We start from the raw sequence: 19,934 nt of genomic DNA on the forward strand, positions 1-19,934 counted from the left end.
TTATATTACCCATGCTTCCTCTTGAGAGCCCTAATCTATCCAGATGGCCCCAGCTACCTGGGCCCCAGGAATGGATGCAGATCTCATTGGGGAAAGGAAGTCGGGGGTGGGGGGGGAACTTTCACCTGGGCCTCATTCTCTTTTCACAGATAACCCAGGGGAGGCCGGCAGAGAGAAGAATGCCAAACTGGCTACCACCTCCTGTGATCCTCCAGATTTGGGGAAGCAGTGTTGGTTTCCTGCATAAGTGGATCTTCTCCAGCTATAAAGGAAGCCAACGGCCCCATTCTCCACCCCTAACTCACAATAGAAAGAATCAGTGGAAGTGGGAAAGTGGGCAGACACTAAATATAAATTTCAGTCACTGGGGATCACATCCTTCTTGATCTTCAGCATGTCCTGAATACACAGCTGGAGGCACCATCCTCCTGAGGCCTCTGAATCCCAGCTCTGCCAGTTTCTCACCAGTTGTGTGGCCTTGGGCACAGGATTGAGCTACCATGAAGACTCAAGGGGAAATGTTCCTTTCTCCCCATTACACTCCACATCTAGATGAAGCAGGAGAGCCTGTGGATATTCTCATTTCACTCTAAATGACACTCAGTATGGGGATTCTGGACCTGGGGATTCTGCTCCAGGCCTTAAAAATGAACCCATATGTCATGCCCTACCTGGCTCCAAAATCACAGAAAGGAAAACTTGAGTGGGCAGCTATTTACAGGTTTAGGGACACAAGTTACATAGTAGGAGTATAATACATTTTTTAATGAATGAGTGTTTCCCTTTGTTTCTCTCCACCTCCTCCCAATGCTTTGTAAATTCCACCACATCTTGAGGGACCCACTCAAATTTAGAAGCCTTATTTGCTGAAGAAGTAAGAACTTTCCAGAACTGCATTTCTGGGATACAATTAAGGTTGATCCAACTGAAGACAGTTGAATTCAGAACCCTGAAACAGCTCTCCCCTATCCCTCCAACTTGAGAGTCGGCCTCCATCCCATTCCATCCCTCCTTCCTCCTTACAGTCTTAAAGAAGTGGTCAAGTGACTTTACAGATTTTGATTTGAGGGAAGCAAATTACTCAGGATGGGGAAATACTTTGGGGACCTCTAGTACTGTCAGGTTGCCCCTTGCTAAATGAGAACAGCACAATGGAAAGACAACAGGGCCTCTAACCAGGACCAAGAGCCTCTCAGGGGCAAGAGCTGTTCCAGAGACCCTGAAAATTTCTGGACCCCAGTGGTATCAACCCCCGCCGCCACTCACCCAACCCCCCTCAACACCCCCGCAACATCTCCGCCCCGCCCCGCGTAGCCGACCCCGGCGTAAGGTATTCCCCCTTGCCTGACCCTCGGGGGCCCAGGTGGGCGGGGCTCCATTGACACCTTTCCCAGCCGCTCTGGGAGGAGGCGGAGCCAGGGACCCGGCAAGCCAATGCTGGCGGTCCTGGTCACGCGCAGCCGGCGATCAGGCCAATGGGTGCCGGGGGGTGTGGCCAGAGCCTCTAGTTCAGGGCGTTTATAACAACTTGGAATTCGGCGCCTGGTCGCGCGCTTTGGTACGGCTGTGGATTCTCGCGCCGCGAGTGGGCAGGCGACCCGGGCTCTAGCTCTCTCTGCGGAGCCGATTCCTCCTCCGCCCTCGCTCACCTGCTCGCCATGGAGTCCTTGGCTTTCCCCCGGCGCCTCGGCCCGGCTCCCTCGGCCACCGCTGCCCTGGCCGCGGAGCTCGTTCGGCCTTTGGCCGACGGGCTCCTCAAGTCGCCCAAGCCCCTAATGAAGAAGCAGGCAGTGAAGCGGCACCACCACAAGCACAACCTGCGACACCGCTACGAGTTCCTGGAGACCCTGGGCAAGGGGACCTACGGGAAGGTGAAGAAGGCGCGGGAGAGCTCTGGGCGCCTGGTGAGTGCGGCTCCCTCTCGCGGCGCCAGCCGGTCAGGCTCGGGAGTTAGCCGCAGGCGGCGGGTGATGGAGGGTGGGCCGGGAGCTAGTGCCTTGCTTGGTGGACTTGCCCGCATTCAGTCTTTACCGCGCTGAGGTTGCGTATGTGTATGGGGTGCTGGTAGTGTTCACTGTAGAAATTGTCCATGGCTGTAGGGACAGTGGTCGTGGACCTGAGAACCCCACCAACTCCGGTCAGCAAGTGATGATTGCCAAATAAGTGAGGCGGGGTGCATAGAGGACGAAAGGTGTCCAGAGATGAGAAGGCTTCCTAAAGACGATGAGACTTAAGTGGAATTTTGCTTGTAACAAGACTATCCAATAGAGTGGGATGGGGAGAGGAAGTAGAAGGCACCTGATCTTAGCAAGGGGTTAGTAAATGTGTGTAGTTGAAAGAAAAAGTGAGTGAAGTGTCCAGTTCCTCAATTCAGTTCTAATAGTCTGGCAGCCCAGCATACTGTGGAGATATCACCCCCTCCCGGGGGGCGCGGGTGGGTTTGACATTTAGGTCCTTTCCAGGTCTAAGATTGAGTCAGAGTTTCATTATGATGGGTTTTTAATTCTGGTAAATGTGAAACTAGGCTCTGGTGAAAGATCCACTGTGCCCCAAGATACCTTTGGGTTTGGGGCCTTTTCAGGTATGTGTCCTGTTAATTTGGGATGTGTGTGTGTGTATAGTAGTAGTAATCTGTGGGACCTTGTGTAATTTACTTTATCTCTGTACTCTGTTTCCCCTTCTGCAAAAATGAAGAAAACCGAGCCTTCCTCACAGCTGCTATGAGGATTGAATGAGATACAAATATGAATTTAAATTGTTGCTGACAATAGAACCCGCCATGAGAACTGGTATTTATATTTGAAAAGGCTGGCCCCGAAGGGATAGCAGTTTTGCCAAAAGTTAACAGTGGTCCCCAAACTTGAGTTTAATGTGCATAGGGATCACCTCAGTGCTTGTTTAAACTACTTCTTCTCTAGTTCCACACCCAGAGGATTTTATTCTGAAGGTGTAGGATGGGGCCAAATAACCTGTATTTGGGGGGACGGCTGCGCCCTGCAGGCTTGGCATGTGGGATCAGGACGCAGATCAGACCTGTGCCCCCTGCAGTGGAATCGCAGAACCTTAATCACTGGACCGCCAGGGAAGGCCCTAAATACACTGTATTTTGACAGGCCTTTTAGGGCAGGTGGTTTAGGGATTGTTTTGCCAAATCCAGTTGGGTGCTGTTTACGAGATGTGCATGTATGTGTGTGTGCCTGCGTGGGTGGCCATGGTCTGCCCTATCAGGTATGGTAGCAGTTACCTCCCCAGACTGTTTGCTTTTGCAGCCAGTAGCTGGTTTGAAATTCAAGAAGTCATTTCATTGGTGAAGGAGAGTGGATGCTGGGGAAAGGGAATGGATTATGGCCTCATCAATAGGACCGAGTATGTTTTTCCTGCTAACACCTGGCACGGTCCCCAGTTGCCTGCTACCAGGTTACAGCTATTGGGCAATCATGTACTTCCTGGCTTTCCTTTTCTTTCTCTTTCTATAAAGTGTGAGGGCCCGGTGAGGCTCCAGGCTGGAGACAGCTGGGCCCAGGCTTTGTCAGGGGCTCAGCTGGAAAATAGCTGCTTGTGGCTCGTGCCTCTTTTGGGGGGCAGACTGGATTGGGGGCACTGGGGTGGCCTGGAAACTGAGATTGAAGTTCAGAAATCCCATTAAGCTCTTGACCTGGGTCACCGCATGTGTGTCTCTGTGTGTGTGTGTGAAAGAGAGAAAAGGAGAGATCATTGATTCTGGAATGAGATAAACCAGATTTCAGTTTTCAAACCTCAGTGGCTGTAGGCAGGGATTCCAGCTCTTGTTACATCAGAACAGAGGGAATTCAGAAGGTGCTCCCTGGCTTCATGTCTCTTGTATACAGGGAGACCATATCAGGAGGAGTGGGACCTGCCCTAAAGCTCCCTGATCCATAGACCACCCTGTACTTCTTGCTCAGGGTCTCCCTCCTCCTTGGAGAGCAGCTCTACGCGCTGCTAATGGTTTCTCAAAATTCTGCAGAGGAATCCTCCCCCCACCGCACCCCCATTCCTGTCTCTTCACTCTTCTCCCTGAAGAGAGACCAACCTGGTACCTCAGGATCTTCAGTGGGGGAGAGGGGTGTGGGAGCAGCCCACAACCTCCCCTCAAAGTGAACTGAGGGTTCAGAGGAAAGCCCGCTGGGTGACTTCCATCTCAATTTCTCTCCACATTTCGCATTCCCACCCTGCCTGGATAGGATTCTCAGGGGCCAGATGGGATTGTCCGGAGGGAGGGGCAGGGGAGCAGGTCTAATGGCTCCTCCAGGAGGGCACTAAAGGAAAAACCAATATTTGCTCTGGATCTTCTAGCTCTGACTACACTCCTGGTAGCCACATGGCATTTCCTCCTTTGACTCTCACAGCTCTCCTGACCACCCCTCCCCTAAAAAGAAAAACACCTGCTAGGGTCCCTGGAACGGTGGCGTCCCCCAAAGCCTTTAGGTTGATCTGCATGGAATTTTTACTCCATGAGGAGCACAGGGGAGTCCAAGGGGACAGTGATCTGGGGCAGGGGTGCTTCTGTCTCATATATTGGATTGTTGCGTGGGATTTCAAAATGTTTGAAAATGACTGAGATGGTCTGATTCCTTCATTGACAGATGGGGACACTGAGGCCCAGAGAGGGAAGGTGACATGTCCTGTGGCTGGTTAGTGGCACGCCTGCAACATAGGCTCCTGACTTGACCACCCCAGGTGCTAGATGACCAATACTGAGTCCTGGACTGGGAGTTGGCTTTGGGCTGAGCCCAGGCTTGCCTCAGTGTGCTTTGTCATTCCAACAGCTAGCTCCGACTGCCTTTCCCGGAGCTTCAGGCGCGCTGAGGGTGGGAGGAGTCACTGGGAACAGCCCCCACCCCCATGCATACTGACAGCAGGTGAGCTACACTACATTCTACTTCGTCAGGAAGACTGCTCAGCTCAGCATCAGGGTGCAAGCATTCAAAATCCTGGCTCTCCTTCCTGCCAGCTGTGTGACCTCTGTGTATCTCAGTTTCCTCATCTGTAAAGTGGGGATTATAATAATTCCTACCTCGTGGGGTCCTCATAGGATTAAATAAGATAATATATGTAAAGTGCTCAGCACAGTAGCTGACACACACAGTGTTACTATCCCAGCAAGGCTGGCTTTGTTGAGGTCCTACCCTCCCTCTCCTGGGGGAGGGAGAGTCCACCCCACCCTGGGTCTGTCCTGCCCTGAGCAAGAGAATGGCTCGTGCTCAGCTTCCCTAAGCCCTTTGGTCTCTACATCGTTCAAAGTCCCAGCCTCTCCTTTAGCCCCTGATCCAGAGAAGGGCTCCCGCCTGGCCAGCTGCCAGAGGCCTCTTCTGTGTGGTGCTGCCCTCGCAGCTCCTCCTGCATCTGCCTGCTCAGCAGGAGGGAGGGAGACTCCAGCTGCAGGTGACTCTTGTCCTTGGGCTCTGGCCAAACCACACAAGAGGGCTGGGCAGGGAAGCACCTTGCCTGGCAGCCTGGCAGAGTGGGCAAAGAAAGGGTGGGCACAGCATGGGGTTTAGGGGAAGCAGCTCAGCCTCCCCTCGGAGCCCATTCCTGCTCCCAGCCTGGTTCTCTGGCAGGCTGGGTGGGATGGTGAGCCATCCCCACTCTGCCAGCCCTGGCCAGCCCAGCCCAACCTCTCCTGCATTATCTAAATGGGTCATCCTCCAGCTCCTTGCCCCACCTCCCAGAGGCAGCTGCTCCGTGAAAGGCCAAAAAGGAGTCAAGGATCTTGGCTCCAACTCTGGGTGATAGCTATGACCAGAGATGCCCAGCTTGTACCCTCTATCCCGGCACCTGAAACCAGTACCTCTAGATCTTCTTTTTCTAAGACCTTTCTGCCATCCTCTCCTGAATCCAGATTATTCTTTTTTTTTTTTTTTTTGCCGTACGCGGGCCTCTCACTGTTGTGGCCTCTCCCGTTGTGGAGCAAGGCTCCAGACACGCAGGCTCAGCAGCCATGGCTCACGGGCCCAGCCGCTCCGCGGCATGTGGGATCTTCCTGGACCGGGACACGAACCCGTGTCCCCTGCATTGGCAGGTGGACTCTCAACCACTGCGCCACCAGGGAAGCCCCAGATTATTCTTGATCTGAGTTCCTGTGGGGACTGGGAGGAGAGAAGGCAGTGTTTAACCAATTGAGCCCCAGCGCCAATCTCTCCAACGTCTTTGTATATCTGTAAGTGGGATGAGGGTGGCTGGTGGTACTGCACAACCTGGCCCATGGCAGGGTGTGGGGCATTCCCTTCTCCAGGGGTAGGAGGCAGGGAGCTGGAGGCAGGGCAGAGCATCTGCAAGGAACTTTTGTCTTCTGAGGTGGTGGCTTCTCCAGGCAACACCCCTCCATCTTGGGTCCTGACAGCCTTGATATGTTGAGGAACCTCGGAAGAGTCACCTTTCTGGACTTTTGTGTTTGCCATTTACAAAATGGGATAAGGAGCTAGCTCTGCTGCCTTTCCAGCATGCAGGGCCACAGAGGCCTGTATCAGTAGGAATTTTGCTCAGGCAGGTAAACATAGATATAGCATGGGGCCTCTGAATAAACCTATTATAACAATCCTTGGTTAGCACCTTCCTGGCGTAGTAGCACGTGACCCATTTCTGAAGAAGCTCAGCAGAGAATGCTAGAGTTTGGAAGGGAGCTTAGAGATCCTAATGTGCAAATTCGTGTATAGTTCCTTTCCTTTCTTTCTGGCCTGTGCTCAAAACTTTCTCTCTGCCTGGAATGCCCTTGTTGCACTGCCCCCCTCAAAGGCCTGCCCACCTCGGCTTGGCAAACCCCACTCTTCCTTCAAGATCTAAAACAGAGTTTTCCCCCAGGGGTGATTTGCCCTGCTCCTCCAGGCGAAGGAAGCTCTCCAGTGCTCCTGGAGCCCCTGGGCAGCCAGGGATCTCAACCGTCATGTCCATCACACTAGACTGGACCAAGGGCCTTGGCGCAGGGGCTATCCAATTTTTGTCTGAATCCCCAACACCTACCATAGCGCCAGGCACCTACCATAGCGCCAGGCACGTAGTAGGCATTCAGCAAATGTTTGGAGGATAAATGTCCTTTTAGTTTTCAGATGAGGACATTGAAACTAGCCAGGCCAGTTAACAGGATCATTTAAGTGACTTGTCTCGAGTTATGTAGCTCCAAAGGGGCAAATAAAGACTAGATACCTGGGCTCTTGACACCCCTCCACCTATCGGGTGTTCACATTTATACTGTCATTGTTGTGCCTCTGTTTCCCGCCCCCTCTGAGTAGGGTGGCCGCATAATATAACATCTCAACTCGAATACTTTGCGGAGTAAAAGGGGCACTGTTAATAATTATACGGGATGACCCAGGATTGTCCCCAGGGAGGTGGCCTTCCTACCTCTGGGTGATCCATTCAGCGATTGCTTTTCTCTTCCTTTCCTCTAGTCACTATATTCGAATGGTTGCTCAACTATATTGCAGATGAGAACAAAGGTCCCTCAAAATGAGTTCTCATAAACATGGCTGACTCTCCACCCATGCCTTGGAAAAAGGGCAGAAAGTCTTATCTGGGCACTGGTCCCATCAGTCAGGGATCAGCCCAATGACTTAACCAATAAATATTTATTTGTGATTTGTGTTCACCAGTAAACAGTTGAGGTCTGTCCAGTGGGACTAGGATAGATGGGGGAACAGTGGCCCAGCCCCACCATGGCAGTGATACATGGCTCTTCTTGTCTGTCACCTGCTTGGGGACTGGTGGAGGCATGATGACCTAAGTTGTTTCTTTCCTGGGAAGTGCCAGCCAAGCTGTGGTCTCCTAAGACCTAATATAGACAATGCGGGGGTGGGGGGGGGCGCTGGGGGGTCCTTGACCTCACCCCATGAGGCCAGAGCATGAACTTGCAGGAGGACAACTGTCCACTAAGGATCAACAATTCTGATTTTAAACAGTAGACTTCCAGAGTTGAAAGAAAGAGATCTCAGGATTCAACTTGTACACCCTCTACCCATGCAGGGACTCCTTCTAGCACCCCTCAGAGCCCTTTATGTTTTTGAAACCTTATTTCTTTTAGGCCTTGTCTTCTTTAGAGCTCTGCTCCCTAGCCCACGATGATTTATCTCATTGTATATGTTTGTGTGTGTACAATTGTACATCCAAGATATGCCTAGTTTTTGCATATGTGTGTATCTTAAGCTCTCAGATATTTGTTTCATTATCTAGGTATGTGATTTACATGTGATTTTTTTTTTTTTTTTTGCTATCTATTAATTCAGTTTTATGGGCCTTTATCTGAAGAGCTCATGGCATTTTATCTATTGTCTGATTTTTTTTTTTTCAACAGGAGAAAAACAAATTTAATTTCACATGTACAGGAACCCCCCCCCAAATATGTGGCTCCCCAGCAGTCAGGCAACTGAGGCTTACCTGCCATCCTGAGCTAAGGAGAAGGGGGTAGGGGTCTGGCATTTGAAAGGGGAGGAAGGCAATTCACAGAAAGATGGGAAGAGCGAATGCTTGGTAGATAAATGTTTGCTGGGCCATGCAGATAAGTCTTCCTGATGAAAAAAGTTATCTCTGCTAATAGCGCTCTCTCTGGTACAAGCCTCCTATCTAAATTCTTTAATGCAGTTAAGGGAGGGATAAAAAGCTCTTCTTGAAGTCTGCTGGGCCTTCATTGTCTTCAGCTCAAAATCATCCACATGCCAAAGTGACAGTCTGGGGTAGCCTGCCCTGAGCCCCACCACCAAGTAATGCAATTACGTTTCAGTGCGGGCATTTATGTTCATATTTATAATCATCATAACCTTTAAAGTCTTGGCAAACATGTTTAGTTGCCACTGGATTGGTGTGTCCTCATGTACAAGCGACAACTCTCTTTCATTTGTACCTAGAGTTCATTTTTTGCAGTTTTAAGACCATAATTCTTTTCTGCAGTGATAATTCATAACTGAAAAATTATTAGAACATTATCTGATATATCAAGACAGTTGCAGCTCTGGAGTTTCTATGTAGGAGAGACTTTAATGGCTCTAGTGGGTTGGAATTAGGAGCAACGAGAGCTGTCTTGAAGCTTCACTGTATTGCCTGATTTTTAAAACAAAGAATTCAGAGAGAAAAGAACTAGTCCATAAAGTCTCCCCTTCAGGGAGAGAAAAAGGGTATGGAGAGGTGAGGTGTTCAGGAACCAAGCTCCAGGCTGGTTGGAGGAGGATTTAAGCCCCTTCCCCCCATCCCCACCCCCTGGGCAATTCTAAGCCAGGGATTTTTCTGCTTAGCTCATTGGGGTGGTTTGGAGCAGAAGGGGTGGGGGGCGTGAAGAGAGCGCCTGAGGTGCAGCCCGGCCCCTGCAGCTGCAGCGTGGGCCCCTCCAGGGGCTTGGGCAGGAGACTCCATGGTGACCGTCCCTCCTGCTGCCATTGTCCTCCCTGCCCTGCTCTGGGAGGGCGAGAGAGCCGGGCCTCCCCTCTTTCATGGATGCAGCTCCAGGGGAGGAGCGGGGTGGAGGGCACGCCATCCCTGGCCTGTTGCCGGGGTGACCAGGCCCAGGGCATTGTGAGCTGCTCCTCTTACAGGATTACGGCTGTTCCGCATTCTTGTCTGAGGGGGACAGAGGCCCGAGGCCCGCGGTCCGCAGCGGAGCCGGAAGCCTTTGTCTGCCTCCAGAGCCCTGTGAAAGGGGGATTAGAGGCCCCACCCCTTGGGCTCTGGGTTCCCTTTTTTCCACCTCCTTTTGAACCTTGAGGGGAGGCGAACCCTCCTGGGAAATGAACGAGGAGCTGTTTTCCTCAGCCTGTGCCTCGGGATTTCTCATAACTTGCCCGGCTCCTGTGAAGGGGAAGTCTTTTATTTACCATTTGTGTCTTTGGACAGGACTTGTCAGGAACTGACCAGCCCTGTGACACCCCACCCCATACCCGCCCAGCACCTGATGCCAGCATTGTAGCCTCCGAGGGCCCCGGGGCATTTATATGGTCATTTCACAGAGTCAAAGCAGGAAAGCACCCCAGACATCTTAGTCCAGCCTGGGCCTTGCCCATGAGCACAGCAACAGAGCCTGGAGGGCCCAGGTCCCCTGACTCACCACGCGGTGTCTTCCCCACACACTGCATGCGCTGTTGGTACTCTGTCACCATCGCTGCTCAGTGCGGTAGAACGGAGAAGGGGGCAAGATGCCTCAGTCTCTAAGAGCTTTGCTTAAGCTGCTTCTTGGCAGTTCATTCTCCACTTCCTCTTGCCTCCCTCCACCCTTCCTGAACCCACCACATGTACCAGCCAGAGAGTTTAATCCTTAAATGGCATTTTCACCTTTACAGACAAGATAGCAAAGCCCAGAGGTCTCTGTTTAACTGTCTAGTTGTTTGTTTGTTGCTGGGGGAGAGACATTACTTACCTAGACCGAAGAGACTAGCATTTTTTTCATAACTTTTTTGGGTGATTTGTTTGTGTATGGTAAAGCATATGTAACATAAAAGGTTCCCTCCAGCCTCTCTGCCGCCCGCCCCAGTGAAGGATGGAGAGGCTTCTCTGGGTGCACGCTGTGGCCTCTGTAGCAGCTGTAGGCAGATCACCAGGGTCAGGGCTCCCAGAGTGTCCTCAGGGACGCCTTTACCTGCCAGACCTTTCTCCTCACTCTCCTGCATTCTCTGCTCCCAGGTGGCCATCAAGTTGATCCAGAAAGACAAAATCAAAGACGAGCAAGATCTGATGCACATTCGGCGAGAGACTGAGATCATGTCATCGCTCAACCACCCCCACGTCATTGCCATCCACGAAGGTACAGAGGCGGAGCATTTGAAGCTGTGTGTGTGTGTGTGTGTGTGTGTGTGTGTACGTGTGTGTGTGTGTGTGTGTGTCCAGTTGGAACAGATGACACAGAGGTAAAAAAGACACAGGCTTTAGGCTTGGGCAAAAGCTGGATTTGAAACTCAGCTATATGACTTTGGGCAACTAATTTAATTTAGTCTCTGGGCCTCAGTTCCTCATTTGTAAAATGGGATAATCCCACCTACATCACAGGGTTGTTGCAAAGATCAAATTAAATGTCACCAGGGAATTCCTTGGCGATCCAGTGGTTAGGACCCTGTGCTTCCACCTCAGAGGGCACGGGTTTGATCCCTGGTCAGGGAACTAAGATCCCGCATGCCCTGTGGCACTGCCAAAAAAAAAAATTCAAATTAAATGTCACCAAGTGCTCCGCTCATGGGAGGAACTCCACAGATTGTAGGCGTTTTTGTTCTTAGGTTTTCCGTACTGGAACACTGTCTCCCCAGACCAATGAGATCCTTAGCAATCTGGGGGAGGCTGAAACATACGGGGACCTGCACGCGTCTCAGGTGTGTGGGTGCTGTTTGTCTTCATATACAGGAGCCAGACCTCCTGTCCTCTGAATCATTCCCGCCATGGGGCTGGCTTCTACTTCTCCTCGTCTCTTGAAGCCTCCTCTTGCTCTGACATCGGTGCTGGCTTTCCACTCCAGCTGCCCTGTTCCCTGTGACCCAGACAACAAAGTGAGCAAGAGAGGGTGATGAGGGAAAGAGGGGGAGCAGCCTCCCACACACACCTGTCTGCTTCCAGCCTTTACATAATATCAGTTAGACAGGAAGTGAGGAACGGCAGGAACAGCAGGAAGGCGGAAAGGGAGCCTGTGACTTTGCCCTCAGTCTGAATATTCCTGATAGGAAGAAAGAGGGGTCTCCTCTCTTAAGTTCTGTTCAGAGGAAGACTTAGGGCCTGAGCCCTAAGCCTGAGCCTTTCCCATGAGCCCTAGCAGGTGGCTGGAAGGCTACTTGTTTCTCTGTTTATTTCCCCCAGGGAGGAGTGGGCAGATGACAGAGTATTGGTTAAGCCAGGCTAAGCTTGGTGATTGTGTGTGTGTGTGTGTGTGTGTGAATTCTTCCCCGCACCCATTATCTACAGCTAGGTCTGGGAACTGAGCTCTGAAGCTTAGGATGTAGCTGCTACTTACTGCACCTTCAGATTCAGCAAATGTTGGGGTGTCATAGTTACTGTGTATCTGGTAGACCTCCCCCACATCCATCCCCATCCACAGACTTCAAGAGATATGGACTGGGGCGGGGGAAGGCTGCAGTCCTGGGAACTGACTTCTAACATAGCTTCTCTCCAGAATGTGCCCTGGCTGGCTCCTGACCCCCAATTTTACGGCACAAAGTTTGCACACATCCTGCAGAGATGTGGAGAACCACAGAGGTGGAGCCTCAGCTAGGCACCCCCCAGCATTCTGGGCCACTGTGTTCCCCTAGGAAAAAGCACAGTCCTCCTGACCATGTATCCAACTGCCTGGGAGCTGGGACTCTTCTTGGGAGAAGCCTCCTCTCTTAGCTCCTTCTCACAGGCTAGACAGTAATCTCTCTGGGGCTGGCTGAGCAAGCCAAACTCATAGGACTCGTTTGACGCAAAGATGCAATATCACAGACACATGTTTTGATACACACCCTGCTGAAGGGCCAGTTTGGTGAACCAGCCATTCCCTACTTTTCCAGGAGGCAAGACAAGGCCTGAGGTGGCAATAGGGCCCCTTCCTCACATGGAGATGAGCCAGCTGGAGTAGGCTGGCTGCCAGGAGCCCAGCCAGTCAATTAATTACCAAATATTCATTGATCGTTTCTATGTACAAAGCCCCAGCCTGGATATTCTGGACGGGAAGTCAAAGATGTTAAGGGTGATCAATATCTCAGCTCTCCGTGGCACTTTACAGTTTACAAAGCGCTTTCATACTTTTGTTCCTCTTCTGATCCTCAAGTCAGGCATTATTATGGGCATTATTTTTCAAGTTTATGCATGAGGATGCTGATAATAAATATAACAGTAGGTCCAGTCTATTGAGTGCCTTGCTTGTATGTCAGAGCCCACACCAGCTTGCTCCGCCAGCCTGAGAGCTGTGACTAACCTTTATCTATTCCTCGCCCCAGCTCTGTGACGTTGCTATCATTATCCCTCTTCAAATGAGGAAACTGAGGCACACTGATTGAATTAACTTGCCGTGGTCACCCAGCTAGTAAATGATGGGGGCAGGATTCAAATCCCAAACCTACGTTCTTACTGATGTATCTAGAAGAGATTTGCCCAAGGTCACGAGGCAAAAAAGTACTGAACCAGAGAGCCTGGTTTTTCATTCTCATCCAGTGATGTCTCAGAATTTGCAGGGTGGTGTTAAGAATCCTCGGAAGCCTGAACTTCCAAGGAAAGGGAGGGTGAGCCCGTTCCCTTGGCCTTAATCCGTTGCTACTGGAAGGTGTTGGGAGCATCAAAGGGCACTGTCCTGCCTCATTAGCAGATGTCTCTGGTGGGAGGTCCTGTCTGGTTTGGGGGCCTGGGAGTGATCCGTGTTCCCTGGTGGGGAGCAGTGCACTCTGGAGGGGCCTGACATTCCTGCCTTGCTCTGCCCCAGTGTTTGAGAACAGCAGCAAGATCGTGATCGTCATGGAGTACGCCAGCCGGGGTGACCTATACGACTACGTCAGTGAACGGCAGCGGCTCAGCGAGCGCGAAGCCCGGCATTTCTTCCGGCAGATTGTCTCCGCCGTGCACTACTGCCACCAGGTGAGCGGCACCTGCCTCAGCCCTGTGCTGAGGGGGTGGTCCCTGGGGCTCGGGGGCTGGTTTCACCAGAGAGATTCCATGACTGGTCCAGGATCACACAGGGAGATCGAAAGAGGCAAGGCTCAATTCTGGACTCAGCCTAGGGAATGTTGGTGTCTCTGGCTTCAAGTCTCTTGGCTGGGGTTGGAAGGACCATGATTTGTTGTAGTATGTACCAGTAAAGATGGGCCTCCCAGCCTACCTGTGCTCACCCCCACGCGGCCCCCTTTGTGTTTCCCTCACTGTCCAGACCAGGTCCTCATGTCCTTCCCTCCCTGGTGGCCTTCCCCTGACCCTCCTCCCTCCCTCTTTCAGAACAGGGTTGTCCACCGGGATCTCAAGCTGGAGAACATCCTCTTAGATGCCAATGGAAATATCAAGGTGAGCCTCACTTCTTGTCTAAAGCTGCTTCCCTACCCCTCCCCAGCCTGTCTGCACTGTCCCTTGCCAAGCATCTCTAAGCCCCTAGGGGGTTCCAGAAGGAGTTGAGCAAAGCTCAGACTCTTATATGGGTACTGATAAGGACCTTAGCCATCATCCGTTTCAGTACCTCATTCTATGGATTGAAAGCTGAGGCCTTACGATAAGCAGTGATTTGCGTAAGGTCCCATGGCTAGCAAGTGGCTGAGCCTCAGCTAGAACCAGAGTCTTCTGACTCCCTGACCAGTGCTCTTGACGTCACAAGGCTGAAGGAGTCTAGATCTAAGGTTGGCTTCTGCTCACAGCCTTGGGACTGGCACGGAGAGGCCATGGCCTGAGTTCTCCCCACCTGCGTGCACGCACGTGCACGCACGCATGCACACTTCAATCTGCCGCAGTTAGGCAGCCCTTTAGCACCTTTCACCACAGCAAGCACTCCAGAGCCAGCTTCCTGCTTTCTGCAGCTGCTGAATTCCCGTGTCTAAGTAGTTAAATTTAGGCCTGAGAAGTTCAGGTCAATGTGATAAACTCGGGTCTTGGGGCTGGAAGGGGAGACGGCAAGGGCTGGCTCCTGCGGATACCTGGAAGGGCTCTGACCCTGCAGTCGGACCCTCCTCAGAATCTTCCCGAACCCAGAGCATAGTCCTTTCCCCAGTGGCCCCTGACCTGTGCCCCGAGGCGCCCTGGCACTGAGTTCATTTTCCTTACCAGTTCCCGGAGTAGGTGGGGCTCTCTTTGATGCTGACCAGGGAGGGAGAAGCCAGAGCCAATAAATGCACACAACCCAGGCAGGCACGAACTTTCCCATCTGCACCAGTCATCTGCCTCGTTATAGGCTTCAACTGGTAACTGCTTGATAGGAGGCCAATAAAACCCATAGATGAAGGAGCCAGAGTTCATAAACAACTTCTCCCCACCCTGGGCACACATGACCCTCTGCTGGGGATGAAGAGGTTGGGAGCAAAAGGGCATTGGCCTCAGCCTTTGTCTGAGGATAGCTGGTGAAAGGGTCTTTCTGAGGAATGAGAAGATGGGCTTGGGGCCCCTCAAACCCTCAATATCAGAGGGCTCAGGAAGTCCTGTAAGAAGATCCCTTCTACTGGGCTATAACCATGACCGTAATCTTTGTTCTTCCTTCAGTACCGCTTCTCAGCTATACTGGGCTGACCCCAGTCCCGCCACCACGTTCCTGCCCGGGTGTGGGCAGAGAGATGCATTCTTTGCTGGGAAGGGCAGCCCAAGCCCAAGTCATGGGGTAGCTTGCTTCTGAGGTTCATGGCATTGGCATGAGACATTGTCTGTCCCCCTCCAACTGGTAGATCCTTCCTTCAGTCAATAAGTGGCCATTAGTCCCACCCATGGGTCACAGCTGTGCTAGGAGTTGCAGGAGGGGTGGGGACAGGAGGTCAACATGGGAAGCGTATTGATGTGGCAGTATGAGGAGACGGAACTGACAAGCAGGGGCTACTGTGAGCCACTGCAAATTGTAGGGCTTCATGGGAGGAGGAGATCTCAGGGCAATGGAAGGCTTCCTGGAGGAGGTGGGCTTGCTGGGTCAGGAGGATGTGTGTAGGCAGAGAGAGCATCCCTGGAGTAGAGTACAGCGTGAGCAAAGGGGCCTGGGGAACAATGAGGACCCTGGAGCTCCCCGACACCTCTACCTACGCTTTCCTCATTGACACAACCTCCAAAGGGCTCTTTCTTCCAGGGCCTGAGCTGTGTTGGTGGTGCCCGGTATGGGGTAGGGGTCATGGGCACCCTTTCCTGCTGCTAGGGCCTGGGTTTCCCCGGGGTCTGGCGGGGGGCAGACCAGGAGCTATAGAACAACACAGGCCTTGGTGTGACCCCTGCCTGTGTTTGACCCAATTCTGCAGATCGCTGACTTTGGCCTCTCCAACCTCTACCACCAAGGCAAGTTCCTGCAGACATTCTGTGGGAGCCCCCTCTATGCCTCGCCCGAAATCGTCAACGGGAAGCCCTACACGGGCCCAGAGGTAAGTGTCTGGACTCCTCCGCCAGCCTGCCTCAGCTTAGATCCTGGGAGAGGGATGCGCTACTTTTCTAGTTATTCCCTTTCTCAGATCACAAAACTCACTTCCCCACCAAAGTAGTGTGTGGCCGGGTCTCTAGCGGGAGTGGCAAAACTGGAACAAGAGCTGAAGTCTTCTGACCCCCAGTCTGGTTCTGTGCCCCTCACCTTCCACATTCCCATTTCCTTTCCCAGCCCCCAGCCCGCCTCCCTGGAGGGATGGTATCTGTCACAACCACCACTCCTGGCCCAGAAGGGATGACCTCGTCACTGATCTTGTGTTTGTGGCTGCTCCTCCCAAGGGGAGGCAAATGACAGCAGCTCTCCGTGAACCTCAGTCCCTTCTGCAGCGTCACCCTCTCTGCCCCTGGGTACTAGAAGGAGGTGGTCCTCAGATACACTGGGCGCTGGGTTCTCCAACATGGGCTCCCTTTTCCCCATGGTACTGAATGAAGGTGAGGCTGGAAGCCCTGTAGCCTGTGGCATGAGGAGGTCCTGGCTGATCCTCTCTCTCCCTCAGGTGGACAGCTGGTCCCTCGGTGTTCTCCTGTACATCCTGGTGCATGGCTCCATGCCCTTTGATGGGCAGGACCATAAGACGCTGGTGAAACAGATCAGCAATGGGGCCTACCGGCAGCCGCCTAAACCCTCTGGTGAGTGAGAGGTGTAGGTGTTCTCATCTAGGTGCTGGGTGTCCTTTGCTCATTCCTTAGGCAGCAGTTAAACAGTGACAGTAAAGTGAAGAGGGCGGCCCACTGTGGATGGAGTGTACCTTCCACCTCAGCTCCTGCTGTCATCTCTTTGCCTCCTATGTCTGTGACCTCTGAGGAAGGAAGAGATAGCTCCTTCCTTCCTTTATGGGCAAGCTTTATCATATTTGGAAAGTGCTTCCTAAGGTCTAGCTTAGATCCTCTTTGCTACAATTGTCTCATTTCCTACTGCTTTTGTCCTTGTCCTTAGAAGTCTTTTTGTCCTTTCACGTACGATGTGTAAGGCAAGAAGAAAGGTGTGAGGACCTTGGTTTACTCTTGAACAGTCCCTACCCTCAGAGGGTTGCATGTCAGTGGAGCAAAGGAGGATACACACTAACACATAAACATGGCTGTGGTCCTGAGGGGTGGTGGGATGGAAGAGGAAATCCGACAGTCAATCCAGGGAAGCTGGAGACTGGGGGGCCGGCCTGGGCTGCAGCGTGTATGGAGCCCTAGGTGGGAGTGGCATATCTGACACAGGAGTGAGCAGTGTCTTAGCACAAATGGGGGGGGGTAAGCCAGTGAGGGGGACTGTGGGTGCCCACGCTAATGGCTATGGATCTGAAACCCTTCTTCTTCTTTTAGATGCCTGTGGTCTGATCCGGTGGCTATTAATGGTGAACCCTACCCGCCGGGCCACCCTGGAGGATGTGGCCAGTCACTGGTGGGTAAACTGGGGCTATGCCACCCGTGTCGGGGAGCAGGAAGCTGTGCACGAGGGAAGGCGCACCGGCAGCGACTCTGGCCGGGCCTCCGTGGCTGACTGGCTCCGGCGGTCCTCCCGCCCCCTCCTGGAGAACGGGGCCAAGGTCTGCAGCTTCTTCAAGCAGCATGCTCCGGGAGGCGGGAGTCTCGCCCCTGGCCTGGAGCGCCAGCATTCGCTCAAGAAGTCCCGCAGAGAGAATGACATGGCCCAGACTCTCCAGGGGGACCCAGCTGCTGACGCCTCCCCTCGCCCTGGCAAGGGCAACCTCAAGCTGCCGAAAAGCATTCTCAAGAAGAAGGCATCGACCTCCTCGGAAGGGGCAAGGGAGGGCCCTGAGCTTGGCCCCGTCCCTGTGAGCCCAGGACAGGTTGCCCCCCCGCTCCCCAAGAAGGGCATCCTCAAGAAGTCTCGCCAGCGGGAATCCGGCTACTACTCCTCTCCTGAACCCAGTGAGTCTGGGGAGCTCTTGGATGCAGGGGATGTGTTTGTAAGTGGGGATGCCATGGGGCACACGCCCCCGCAAACCTCAGGGCTGCTGCTCCATCGCAAGGGCATCCTCAAACACAACAGCAAGTTCTCCCACACAGCCCTGGAGCTCACAGCCCACACCGCTTTTGGTTCTTTGGATGAACTGGCTCCACCTCACCCTCCAGCCCGGGCCAGCCGCCCCACGGGGGCAGTGAGTGAGGACAGCATCCTGTCCTCTGAGTCCTTTGACCAGCTGGACTTGCCCGAACGGCTCCCTGAGCCCCCACTGCGGGGCTGTGTGTCTGTGGACAACCTCGTGGGGCTTGAGGAGCCCCCCTCAGAGGGCCCTGGAAACAGGGCCCTGAGGTGCTGGCGGCAGGACCCCCTGGGGGACAGCTGCTTTTCCCTGATGGACTGCCAGGAGGTGACAGAGGCCTCCCAACAGGCACTGGGGGTCTGCTCAAAGCTCAGCTGAAGGTGGGGGGGGTGTTGCCCCATCCCGGCTGGCTCTAAGATGCAGCTGGCTGCATGCTGAGGGGAAACTGCCTTCTTCCCTGCCTCCCAGGACCAGCATCCCAGCCCAGAAGGCTGGGATGGTTTGCAATTGAGCCCTGGGGAGGGCTGGATGTGGGAAGTGGGCAAATGAAGTGTACTGAGGGTTCAATGTCTTCAGCCGCATGGAACCAAGAAGGTAGTAGAGGGGAAACGAGTAGAGAAGTAGAGAGGAAGGCCCAAGGCTGAGTCCAGGTTGCCTGTTTCTTGTACACATAGTAGGGCCGCAGAGAGCCAGAAAGAGCGCTCCCAGCACCCAGCTCCTATAAAGAGTAAGTTTTGTGCATGGTGCCGTCCTGCCAAGGTGGGGATGGAAACTCTTTAAGTTCACATACACATTCCCATCTCCACCAACCACTCAAACTGGAGTGTGGCAACCCCCTAATGTGCCTGGGGTGTCCTGGGAATGGTCTTCTAGAGTGTGCCCTTCCTTATTTATCTGAGCAGAAGAGAACACAGCCTCTGTTTCCTCAAAGGTTCTCTCCCCTTTCGCATCCTCCAAACCTGGCCCAAGCCTCCTGGAGTCGCTGCTATGAATCTAAAAGACTTGAAAAGGCTCGGGCTGCTATTGGACATCATCTCAAGGGGCCTGGATGCCCCTGGACCCCACCTTGGACCTCAAAGACTCTGAACTTCTCTAGCCTCCAGGCTGCTCCTGCTACTGAGAACGGATGTGTCTGTTTCTCTGGGCTTTCAGGGCCTAGAATGTTCTTATTTATTTTTATGTTTTCAGCTCTGCATTTTTAAAATAGTGAATCTTACTGTTTTCAATAATGTGAATACTGTGTTCTGGGGAAATGCACTATGACATCTAAGTTTTGGGTACAGGGAGATATTTTTGCAATGATTCCCTACTGATCAAGGGGAAGCCGTTTTTATAAATCTACATGTCCCATCGCTCTATCTGGAAGGAGTCTCTGGCTCCCTCACTCCACGCCCTGATTCCATCTACCTGATGGTCCCTCTTCCCTTCTGTGGTGGCTAGAAAGAGCCACCCCATTAAAAACCAGAACGATGATTGGAAAATAGCTTCTGTGGTTCTCTTTGGGGAAGTAGGGGCACAGGTCTTCGAGTTTTCTCTTAACACACACTCCCTTGGGCTCTCACAGATGGAAAAAAGAGAACCTGCTTCATAAAAACAAAACACACACCAAAAACCGAGCTCTTAGCTCCAAAGGACTCCCTGTTACACCTCCATCAGCGGTTCTGCCCTTGTAAACACCCAGCGGGGAGGGTGCCCTGGGCTAAGGGTCCCAATTTGCTCCTCCTGCCTTTAGCACTAAAGGACTGGGTTTGGCAGATTATACAGCCCTGCCCCCACCCTTCCCCCTCCTCTCCCATCCCTCCCCCATCTAGCTCCATCCCCTGCTGCTTGTAGGCACCTCCACCGCCTTTATTCTCTCCCTCCAAAGAAATCCCTTTCCCTCCAGTGCAGGCAGCTGCT

General features: G+C 52.9%; 1 protein-coding gene across 1 annotated transcript; it reads left to right on the forward strand.

Annotated features, from left to right (window-relative positions):
- Positions 1-1,631: 1,631 nt before the first annotated feature.
- On the forward strand, positions 1,632-18,413 carry NUAK2 (NUAK family kinase 2). The gene is made up of 7 exons (XM_065891391.1): positions 1,632-1,904; positions 10,618-10,738; positions 13,373-13,524; positions 13,879-13,944; positions 15,858-15,977; positions 16,533-16,665; positions 17,350-18,413. Exons 1-7 carry the CDS (start codon positions 1,659-1,661, stop codon positions 18,411-18,413), a joined length of 1,902 nt encoding a protein of 633 aa, XP_065747463.1. The 5' UTR covers positions 1,632-1,658.
- The last annotated feature ends 1,521 nt before the right edge of the window (positions 18,414-19,934 follow it).

The sequence above is a fragment of the Phocoena phocoena genome, chromosome 1 (assembly GCF_963924675.1).
Source record: "Phocoena phocoena chromosome 1, mPhoPho1.1, whole genome shotgun sequence".
NCBI classification, from domain to species: Eukaryota; Metazoa; Chordata; class Mammalia; order Artiodactyla; family Phocoenidae; genus Phocoena; species Phocoena phocoena.

Excerpts from the sequence above, each read along its gene's own strand:
- NUAK2 (XM_065891391.1), top strand. The coding sequence starts at position 1,659 with ATGGAGTCCTTGGCTTTCCCCCGGCGCCTCGGCCCGGCTCCCTCGGCC. Across the intron at positions 13,945-15,857 it reads ATGCCAATGGAAATATCAAG|ATCGCTGACTTTGGCCTCTC; the intron begins GTGAGCCTCACT and ends CCAATTCTGCAG. Across the intron at positions 15,978-16,532 it reads AGCCCTACACGGGCCCAGAG|GTGGACAGCTGGTCCCTCGG; the intron begins GTAAGTGTCTGG and ends TCTCTCCCTCAG.